Raw genomic sequence first — 11854 nt, 5'->3', positions numbered from 1 at the left:
CCCTACACACGGATGAAAAAAAACCACCATTTCGACTGGGACAACACATCTATCCTGGGACAGGCTAAGCAAAGAGATGCCAGAGAATTCCTAGAGGCCTGGCACTCCAACCACAACGCCATAAACAAACACATAGATCTAGATACCATCTATCAACCCCTCAGAAAACGAACCGGAAATTACATCACCACAAACCCCAGGAACCCTATCCAGGACAAACCTATACTTAGAAAGCAGGAGACAACAGCTTTGCTTCACTTGGAGGTCACCACTGATGATGTTACCTAGCCAGGTAATGAAACGTCTGGATATCAAACCTACAGCTCAGCGAGCAAACCTACACCCCAATAAAAGTAAGCTGTTTGGCATCTTTACCACCTTATCTACTTGCGGGGCCACTTTCAGGGAGGTATGGATTTGAACCCCAACATCCCCCTATACATCCATGCTGTTCAGTGTCCTGCAATTAACTGTATACATTACCTTAATGTTTGATCTCCCAGAGTGCAGCACCTCACACTTAGACAAATTAAACTCCCATCTGCCATTTCTCCATCCATATCTGCAACTGATCTGCATCTTACTGAATCGTTTTTGACAACCTTCTATCCTATCCACAACTTCGCCGATCTTTGTACCATCTGCAAGCTTACTACCCCACCCATCTACATTTTCATCCAAGTCAATATTCTGTGTGGGTTTCCTTTGGATATTCTGGGTTTCTTCCCACAATCCAAGACGTGCTGGCCAGGTAAATTGGCGATGCTAAATTGCCCATAGTGTTAGATGCATTAGTCATGGGTAGAAATAGGGTAGGGGAATGGGTCTGGGTGGGTTACACTTCAGAGGGTTGGTGTGGACTTGTTGGGCTGAAGGGCCTCTTTCCATACTGTATGGAATCTAATCTAATCTAATCTAAAATAAAAAGCACTATTTACAGACCTCCAGCCAGGAATACACCTTTCAACCACGACCCTCTATCATAAGTGGGCAAGCCACTTCTCAATCCACGAGGCCAAGTCACTGTTGATCCCATGCATCTTGATATTCTGGATTAACCTAAAATGAGGGACTTTGTTGAAAGCCCTACTAAAATCCATGTAGATAATATCCAGTGCTTTACCAGCATTGATTACCTTCATCCCCTCCTCGAAAAATTCAATCAAGTTAGTGAAACATGACTTGCCCCACTTTCTCAGATGCGCGTAAATCACATCCCTAAGAATTTTCTCCAGTAACTTCCCAACCACTAATGTGAGACTCACTATCTATATTTTCCTGGATTATCCCTATTTCCCCTCTTGAACAGAGCTAATGTCTTGAATCCAGTGACTGTTCGTCAAAATCTTGTTTTATTCTCACCCTGAAGAAACTGTTCTCTGTTTCTCGCAATCTAACAGCTGCTTATACCTATTAATTGATTCAAGATTTTTCAGATTATTTTAACCAATTTCAAATTTGCAAACTGCCATAGTGGGATTTTGCACCTGTTCTCAGGGTTATTAATTCAGGCCTTTGAATGTTTGAGAGAAGAAGGCATCACCAATTGTATCCTCTTTCCTCCATAGGTATAACCCTGAGAATCTGTCAACATTGGAACGTTATGTGGAGACACAGGCCAGAGAGAACGCATATGATCTGGAAGCCAATCTGGCTGTTCTTAAACTGTATGTATACCTCTTTAGAATTCTCATTGACCTGAAATGTTAACAGTTTCTCACTCCATAGATACCTGAACGTTTCCTGCATTTTCTGTTCTTATTCAGCAGTTGGATTTTCTTTAACTTCAAGAAGCCTGAATATCTTCTCCCTTTCCACTTTTCACTTCTCCTTTCTTGGAGATACTGATTTATTGTTGGGGGAGAACAGTTTCCAGCTTCAGAGCGCCGGCCACTATCTATCATTTCACTTGTTACTGATGTATGAACGTAGAGTTCTTGCACAGTAGTCTCTTAGCGGGACTCAACTCCTGCTGACAGATTATCTTATTCCTAACCTCCGGTTGCAGAAGTGAATTATGGTACCCCTCCTTGAAACCAGCTCGGTCAACATAGAATCTTGGATTGGTTATTAGCACAGATGGATATTATTTGGTTCTTCTGTCTATTCTGGCCCTCTGCTGGAGCAGTTCACCTAAATCTCTGTCTTTTCTCCAAACCCTCCCAATATTTTAGTTTTCCCATAACGAATGCCTTGCATGAACCTCCCTCCAGCACCATCTCTCTTCATCTTCTGTTAGGGGATGCTTAGTTTGCAGTATTGGCCAGAGCTGAGATCAGTTTGGTTTTTCTGTTTCTCAATTAATGACTAACTGAAAGGAAATCGGAAGAAAGGGACTTCCCCAAATTTAAAAGAATGTGCAGAAATGACTCTCTCACTGATCTATTTACCTGTCTTTTCCTTGCAGGTATCAGTTCAATCCTGCCTTCTTCCAGACCACTGTCACCGCACAGATCTTGCTAAAAGCGCTGACGAATCTGCCACACACTGATTTTACACTCTGTAAATGTATGATTGACCAGACACATGTATCCTTATAAGAGAGGCTGCTGCTTCAGCATGGGTTTGTTTACTAGCTTCTGCCTTCCATCAACAAATGGAGGCAACTAATATATCAGAGTGCTTGGTTTTTTGTACTCCAGTAAAAGGGGAAAGTGAAGACTGAGAAAAATCGGACTGAAAATATCTGGAATTAAGAATCTAATGATGACCATGAATCTATTGTCATTGTTGTAAAAGCCAATCTGTTACACTAATGTCCTTTAAGCAAGGAAACTGCCATCTTTACCTGGACTAGCCTACGTTTGACTCCAGATCCACATCAGTGTGGTTGATGCTTAACAGTCCTCCGATGGGCAATAAATGCTGGCTGAGCCAGCGATGCCCTCATCCTGAGAATGAATGGAAAAATAATTAACATATTCCACATTTACATCCCACTCTGTTGGAACTGTTTACCTCCCTCAGTTTTTAAGATCCAAATCTCATGTTGCTGTACTACAGTGTCTTGATTTTTTTTTTTCTTTCATATTCATCCCTGATAAGATTGTGGATTTAAAGAACCAGCACAGACTTAATGGGACAAACAGCCACATTCTACCAATGTGTACTACCACCTTCTGAAGGGCAGCTAGGGATGGACAATAAATAGTGGCCCAGCCAACAATGCCCACTTCGTACGAGTGAATAAAAATTCCATTTTATGCAGAGTTAAGTATCTACAGCTTTGTACATCAGATCCAGTATTGACACAGTGTGCCTTCAAAGGAGCTCTGATGGTACCATTCTGTCCAGTTTTTGCTTGAAACGAGTTTTGCAACTTTTCTGGCTTCTGAAAAGTTGTACCGATTCTGATTCTTCTGAGTACTGTTGCTGAAGCTCCATGTGATCTTTACACTGTCCTCCCTCACTGCTGTTGCCATATTGGTTGCATTTTGAGATGTAGTCCCTGCCACTTATAATAGTGGGCACATCTGTGTAGTAATAGAATTTGCTCATTATGAGGTGGATAATGAAGCCGTTACTATGATCCTTGTGGTCTCTGCTGCTGACTATAATAGCAAATTAGTCGAAAAGTGTGGCGCTGAAAAGCACAGCTGGTCAGGCAGCATCTGAGGAGCAGGAGGATCGGCGTTTCGGGCATAAGCCCTTGAGGAGTTCCTGATGTTTCTCCTGTTCAGATGCTGCCTGATGTACTATGCTTTCCCAGCATCACACTTTTTGACTCTGATCTCCGGCCCTCACTTTCTCCTATAATACCAAATGAGTCGAGATGCAATTCTCATTCATTTCCTGTACTGGCCCAGAGAAATCGATCTGTTGGCAAAGTGAATGTCACAGATAGGGAAACTGCAAGTTTTCCTGGGTGGAGTTAACAGGATGTGAAGAATTACCATTAAATTGGATGCATGTGTCACTCTTGTGGGATTGTCAAATGGTTTACTCTGTCTATCTCATCTAGGTAACTGCACGTTAAGTGGCAAAGATTGAATGTTTTTAAAAATAATCCTTGTTTTTGAAGCATGACACAAAGCCCTGCTGAAAGTATTGAGATTGATCTTCCTTAATGGAGCTTAAACAGCAGGAAGAACGACCAATCCAGCAAATCCTGAATCTCGGTGATTTACTGGAGACCTGCCATTTCCAGGATTTCTGGGTGAGTAAAGTGTCTCAGACTGTGTTATGTTATACTTGTGTCATGTTAGAGGCTCCCAATTAAAATATAACTAATTGCCTTGGATCTGTATGAATTAGAAGGCATCTTTTTGATGTTAGATTTTGTTCAACTTGACCTCTGACATGGCAGCTTGGTTGCAATTGTGATGCTTCAGTTCACTTAAACCTGGTATGACAACATAGATTTTTGCAACAGTATTTTCTTCTCCGTAATCACTTTCTGACACTATCCTTATCGTTATGTGGAGGATAAAAAAGGTTTCCTACATTTGGAGGCTAGATTATTAGTGGCATTGTTAGTTAAGGACAGTATTATAGTTGCAGAAAGGACATTTGAGGACTCATCTACTGAGGTAGTATGGGCTGAGCTCAGAAACCGGAAAGGAGAGCTCACCCTTTTGGGAGTTTCCTATAGGCCTCCAAATAGTTCCAGGGAAGTAGAGGAAAGGATAGCCGAGATGATTCTGGATAGGAGCAATAGCAACAGGGTAGTCGTTATGGGGGAATTTAACTTTCCAAATATTGACTGGGAATACTATAGTTCCAGTACTTTAGATGGGTCAGTTTTTGTCCAGTGTGTGCAGGCGGGTTTCCTGACACAGTATGTCGACAGGCCAGCAAGGGGCGAGGCCACAATAGATGGTACTGGGTAATGAACCCAGCCAGGTGTTAGATTTGGAGGTGGGTGAGCACTTTGGCAGTAGTGACCACATTTCAGTTATGCTTACTTTAGCGATGGAAAGGGACAGGTATATACTGCAGGACAAGAGTTATTGCTGGGGGAAAACAATTACGATGCGATTGGGCAAGATTTAGGATGCATAGGATAGGGAAGGAAACTGCAGGGGATGGGCTCAATTGAAATGTGCTGCTTATTCAAGGAACAGCTCCTATGTGACCTTGGTCAGTATGTACCTGCCAGGCAGGGAGGAAGTTGTCATGTGTGGGAGCCCATGGTTTACTAAGGAAGTTGAAGCTCTTGTCAAGAGAAAGAAGAAGGTTTATGTTAGGATGAGATGTGAAGGCTCAGTTAGGGTGCTCCAGAGGTACAAGGTAGTCAGGAAAGACCTAAAGAGAGAGCTAAGTTGAGCGAGAGGGGACATGAGAAGTTGGTAGCGGATAGGATCAGGGAAAACCTTTCTATAGGTATATTAGGAATAAAAGAATGATGAGATTAGGGCCAATCAAGGACAGTAGTGGGAAGTTGTGCGTGGAGTCAGAGGAGATGGGGAAGTGCTAAATGAATATTTTTAGTCAGTGTTCATTCTAGAAAATGACCATGTTGTCAAGGAGAATACTTAGATACAGGCTACTAGATTAGATGGGATTGAATTTCACAATGAGGAGATGTTAGGAATTCTGGCAAGTGTATAAATGGATAAGTCCCCTGAGCCGGATCAAATTTATCTTCAGATTTTCTGAGAAGCCAGGGAGGAGATTGCTGAGCGTTTGGCTTTGATCTTTATGTCATTGTCTACAGGAATAGGGCCAGAAGACTAGAGGATAGCAAATATTGTTCCCTTGTTCAAGAAGGGGAGTAGAGACAACCCTGGTAATTATAGACCAGTGAGCCTTACTTTGGTTGAGGGTAAAGTGTTGGAAAGTCAACACGGTTTTATGAAGGGTAGGTCGTGCTTCACAAAACTTATTGAGTTCTTTGAAAAGGTGACAAAACAGCGGTTGATGTGGTGTGTATGGATTTCAGTAAGGTGTCTGATAAGGTTCACATGGTAGGCTATTGCACAAAATACAGAGACATGGGATTAAGGGTGAGTTAGTGGTTTGGACCAGAAATTGGCTAGCTGAAAGAAGACAGGGTGATGGGAAATGTTCATCTTGGAATTCAGATACTAGTGGTGTACTGCAAGGATCTGTTTTGGGTCCACTGCTGTTTGTCATTTTTATATAAACGACCAGGATGAGGGTGTAGAAGGATGGATTAGTAAACTTGCAGACAGACATTGAGGTCGGTACAGTTGTGGATTGTTCCGAAGGATGTTGTAGGTTATAGAGGGACATCGATAAGCTGCAGTGCTGGGCTGAGAGGTGGAAAATGGAGTTTAATGTGGAAAAGTGTGAGGTGATTCATTTTGGACGGAATAACATAAATGCAGAGTACTGGGCTAATGGTAAGAATCTTGGTAGGTAAGATTCTTGGTAGTGTAAATGAGCAGAGAGATCTCTGTGTCTGATGTATAGAGACCTCTGAAAGTTGCCACCCAGGTTGATAGGGTTGTTAGGAAGGCATACGGTGTGTTAGCTTTTATTAGTAGAGGGATTGAGTTTCGCAACCATGAGATCATGCTGCAGCTGTACAAAACTCTGGTGCGGCCACACTTGGAATATTGCATGCAGTTCTGCTCACCGCATTATAGGAAGGATGTGGAAGCTTTGGAAAGGGCTTCATAGGAGATTTACTAGGATGTTGCCTGGTATGAAGGGGAGGTCTTATGAGGAAAGGCTGAGAGACTTGAGGCTGTTTTCATTAGAGAGAAGAAGGTTGAGAGGTGACTTCATTGAGACATACAAGATAATCAGAGGGTTAGATAGGGTGGACAGGGAGAGTCTTTTTCCTCAGATGGTGATGACTAGCACGAGAGGGTGTAGCTTTAAATTGAGGGATGATAGATATAGGACAGATAGCAGAGGTCTTTTCTTTACTCGGAATAGTAGGGACGTGGAATGCACTGCCTGCTACAGCAGTAGACTTGCCAACTTTAAGGGCATTTAAATGATCATTGGATAGGCATATGGACAAAAATGGAATAGTGTTGGTTAAATGAGCTTCAGATTGGTTTCACAGGGTGATGCAACATCAAGGGCCAAAGGGCCTGTACTGGGCTGTAATGTTCAATGTTCTATTATAGCACATTCACTTGTGCCATTATCACACTGTCTAAGACAGACTATCAAGTAGCAGGGTCCAAGAAAAGCTGGTACGTAATACACCAAGACTCTCAGCAGAGAGATTACAATTGCTGGCATTGTTTGTCCCTCTATCATATTTCTGTTGTAGAACCATGAATCATTGAGCTTCAGTTTTGCAAATGACCTGGGCTGCTGTTGTGCTTTGAGAGGAGGAGAAAGAGAAAATGTATGTCAGTGAAACCCATACTGCCTGACTGATTTGGAAAGATGGGCTACTGGAGATTAACCAGCCAGTGTGAGGTAGAAATGAGATAGCTCCCTCCACTCTGTTGTGGGAATAACATTTACTAAATTTCAATGTCCCTCTCTATCCAGCGTAACCTGGAAGAAAACTCTGAGCTGATTGATGGAATAACCAGCTTTGAAGACTCGGTGCGAAAATGTAAGTATAATCAGAAAACTGCATTGATTTTCCTGTAAATAGAGAACTGTGCAAGGGTTTAATAACTGTCATTTGTGAGATCTTAATAGAGAGAGAATATTTTTGTTGGCAGAATTACACTATTTGTTACAATGCTGTTTTTGATGAATTTTATATAAAATAGCTATTGCTGTTTGACTAAATTGCCACTAGGACGTTTTAGTTGCACAATAAACAAAACCAAGTATTTAAGGTAGAATCAGCTGTCTATGTGGGATTTTCAAACTGTACAGTCTGGGATGGCTCCTCACCTGTTGCAATTCTTCCCTCAGTTATCTGTCACGTCGTTGGAATCACATATCAAACAATTGAGAAATGGCTGCTGGCCGAAATGTTGGGGGATCTGACAGGTAAGGATTAATGCTGACCATGAGATAGAAGCTCCTCTGAATTGTTACACAGGATTGGTTTCACTGAGGTGCAGTCATGAAACTGTGAGCAGGTAAATCTTTTTAGAATAAATTTAATGTAAATGAAGTACATTGTTATGCAATCAGAAACAAGCATTCATCTGCACTGCTCTCTTAGTGTTAATATCAAAATCACTGTGTTGTCCTCTGTTAACTTATTCATTCCAAGGAGCTCAAAGTTCAAGTTATCAAGGTCTACAGCACAGCAAGAGGCCTTTCTACCCGTTGGGTCTGTGCTGATCAAAAACAACTACCTAACTATTCTCATCCCAATATCATGGGACTTCTTTCTCAATTTTCTGTTCTTGATGCAATCTTGTAACAGGTTTTTTGTGAACAAAAAAAGGCTTGCTATTTGTAATCAATTCTTCATGACTTAGCTAATCTTCACTTATAATAGTTTCAATTCTGACACTTTGCTTGTGTTTCTTTGTGCATCAAAGATATTATGGACTGTCCTTTGTAGCTGTTGATCAAGACAGTGTGTAACTAAGCCAAACAAATTGAAATGTCTCTGATGTGATTCCAGCTTTCTGTGATTGGATCTTACTGTAGTTAAGAGTGAGAGATGCCACTTAATCCACTCCTGAAACCACCACATCTCTGTCTTCCCTTAAAAGCCTTATCAAAGCTAACCTTTTCACCCTATCAGTCACCTTTCCTTCATTCTTGTTCTCCTTCTCTCACTATTTAGCATCTGATTCTTTTTACCTCTCCCTGCAGCTTATACAGCAGTATTTGATTATGATTGAGTGGCCTGTTCACACACTCATGAACAGTAGCTGCTTGGATGAGCCACTTGAAGGTAACTGCATTTGAACCCTCAGGGTGGCTGTAGGGACCACCTCAAAGTGTATTATCACCTTTGGGAGGGAAGTGGCTTTTCCAGTTGCAGTATCGGTATTAGGTTCATTTCCCAAAGTTTCACACACAAGATGCAATTCGCACACACCAACTTCTGCAGTTAAAGTTTATTAAAGTCTGTACAAGTTAGGTGACCCTTTGCAGGTGTGCAGAGTTGAGTCAAAAGAGGCCCCAATGATGTGTGGATTAAAATGAATGTTCATCTAAATTCCTGTATTGATGTCACCTCCAATGACTTCCAGAATGCTCAGCTCCTTAGAGAAAGACAGTACAGTTGAACCCTTTAACATTACATTAATGCCCAGACAGAGTACGATTTAATCTTTTAAATGAACACCCTTATTCTCCCATATGAGGAAACACCTCTCCATATCTACCCTGTCAAGACCTTTCAAGATTCTATTTGTTTCAGTCAAGTCACATCTTACTCTTTTAAACTCCAGCAGATACAAGCCTAGGTTTTTCCACCCTTCCTCGTAAGACAGCCCTTCCATTCTAGGTATTAGTCAAGTAAACCTTCTCTGAACATCTTCTAATGCAATTACATCCTTTCATAAATAAGTTGACTTGTACTATACATACAGTACACCAGGTGCAACCTCACTGTTGCCATATATAACTAAAGCATAACCTCCATTTGAATTCAGCTTCCCTTACAATAAATGATAATATTCTATTAGCTTTTCTAATTACTTGCTTTGTGTGCATGGGGGGGTAACCTTATAGAGGTTTACAAAATTATGAGTGGCATGGATAGGATAAATAGGCCAAGTTTTTTTCCTGGGGTCGGGGAGTCCAGAACTAGAGGGCATAGGTTTAGGGTGAGAGGGGAAAGATAGAAAAGAGACCTAAGAGGCAACTTTTTCACACAGAGGGTGGTACGTGTATGGAATGAGCTGCCAGAGGAAGTGGTGGAGGCTGGTATAATTGCAACATTTAAGAGGAATTTGGATGGGTATATGAATAGGAAGGGTTTGGAGGGATATGGGCCGGGTGCTGGCAGATGGGACCAGATTGGGTTGGGATATCTGGTCGGCTTGGACAGGTTGGACCGAAGGGTCAGTTTCCATGCTGGACATCTCTATGACTCTATGTTAACCTTTTGTAATTCATGTACCAGGACACCCAGACCCTCTGCAATCTTTCACCATTTAGATAATATGTTTCATTTTAATTCTTCCTGCCAAAATGAACTATGCACATTTTCCTACATTCAACTCTATTTTTTTTTCCTTTTTGGCCATTCACTTCACCTATCAATATATTTTTGTAGCCTGCGTCCTCTGCTCAACTACATGACTTGGTCTCATCACCAAATTGACAACCATATAACCTGTCTCTTCATCCAACATTTGAGGTCCTTGCACTGATCCCTGTTTTTATCAACTGTTTGGTATTGTAAGATTTGGATCTTGATGCAGTTGAACACAATATTCTCAATCTTTAGCAATGATCAGTGGAATGCTTGTTATGCTACTTAATTTTTTTAATTTCAAAAATATACTTTATTCATAAAATAATTTGATGGTCTGTACAGTTGGCCATGCCATACATACGTAAACATTTACATACAGAGATCAGAATTTATCATTTTTATATACAGGTCTGTACGTTTATCAATCATATGTCCATATATTTAGCTGAGGTGTCAGCAGAGCCCAAATGACTGCGTGGGCCCCCTGTTCTTCTTAGGCAGGCAGACGTTACACGGTGGTCTTTCCCCACCGCGCCTTGGCGGCAGCTGCCCCAAGCTTCAGCGTGTCCCTCAACACGTAGTCCTGGACCTTGGAATGTGCCAATCTGCAATACTCAATCGGGGTCAACTCCTTTAGCTGGAAGATCAACAGGTTTCAGACCGCCCAGAGAGCATCCTTCACCGAGTTGATGATCCTCCAGGCACAGTTGATGTTCGTCTCGATGTGTTTCCTTGGGAACAGGCTGTAGAGCATGGAGTCCCGCGTCACGGCGCTGCTCGGGACGAACCTCGACAAACGCCACGGCATTCCTCTCCAGATTTCTTCTGCATAGGCACATTCCAGAAGGAGGTGTGTGACAGTCTCGTCCCCCCCGCAGCCGCTTCGAGGGCAGCGTGCAGTGCGGCTGAGAGTCCGGGCGTGCATAAAGAATCTCACAGGCAGAGCCCTTCTCACCACCAGCCAAGCCATGTCTTGGTGCTTGTTGGAAAGTTCTGGCGATGAGGCATTCTGCCAAATGGCTTTGACAGTCTGCTCAGGGAACTGCTCGATAGGATCCGCCCTCTCCTTTTCCCGAAGGGTCTCAAGGACACTATGTGCTGACCACTTCCTGATGTTTTTCTTCATAAACTTCTCCATGAAGGACAGGTGATACGGAACAGTCCAACTATTCGGAGCGTTCCGCGGCAGCGAGGCCAGGCCCATCCTTCGCAACACCAGGGACAGGTAGAACCTCAGTACGTAGTGAGACTTGGTGTTTGCGTACCGGGGATCCACGCATACCTTGATGCAGCCACACACAAAGATGGCCATCAGGGTGAGGGTGGAATTGGGTGTGTTTTTTTTCCCCATTGCCCAGATCTTTGTACAGCGAGTCCCTTCGGACCCAGTCCATCTTTGACCTCCATATAAATTGGAAGATGGCCTGGGTGACTGCAGTGGCACAGGTACTGGGAATAGACCAGACCTGTGCCACATATAACAGCAATGACAGTGCCTCACACCTCATGACCAGGTTTTTTTCCCCCGATGGAGAGCGACCGTAGCTTCCATCTGCCCAGTTTCTGTCTCACTTTTTGCTGATACGCTCCTCCCAAGACTTGGCGCACGCCCCAGCCCCCCCTGAACCAAATACCCAGCACCTTCAGGTGGTCGGTCCTGACAATGAAGGGGATCGAGGATTGGTTGGCCCAGTTCCCGCAGAACATGGCCTCGCTCTTGCCTCGGTTTACCTTGGCCCCCGAGGCCCGTTCGAACTGGTCATATATGCACATGAGTCTGCGCACGGACAGCGGATCCGAGCAGAAAACGGCGACGTCATCCATGTACAGGGAGGCCTTAACCTGCAGACCCCCGCTGCC

General features: G+C 43.0%; 1 protein-coding gene across 1 annotated transcript in view; it reads left to right on the top strand.

Annotated features, from left to right (window-relative positions):
* The window catches only part of eif3k (eukaryotic translation initiation factor 3, subunit K), a 17546-nt gene that overhangs the window by 4076 nt on the left and 1616 nt on the right, over nt 1-11854 (top strand). Inside the window, exons 2-6 of the mRNA XM_043680751.1 lie at nt 1569-1667; nt 2408-2528; nt 4082-4156; nt 7420-7486; nt 7798-7875. Coding sequence (XP_043536686.1) covers nt 1569-1667; nt 2408-2528; nt 4082-4156; nt 7420-7486; nt 7798-7875 — 440 coding nt within the window. The remainder of the gene's footprint in view (nt 1-1568; nt 1668-2407; nt 2529-4081; nt 4157-7419; nt 7487-7797; nt 7876-11854) is intronic.

This window comes from Chiloscyllium plagiosum, chromosome 41 (assembly GCF_004010195.1).
Source record: "Chiloscyllium plagiosum isolate BGI_BamShark_2017 chromosome 41, ASM401019v2, whole genome shotgun sequence".
Taxonomy (NCBI): Eukaryota; Metazoa; Chordata; class Chondrichthyes; order Orectolobiformes; family Hemiscylliidae; genus Chiloscyllium; species Chiloscyllium plagiosum.
The sequence above is the reverse complement of the archived record's forward strand: the minus strand, read 5'-3'. Positions and strand labels throughout refer to the sequence as shown.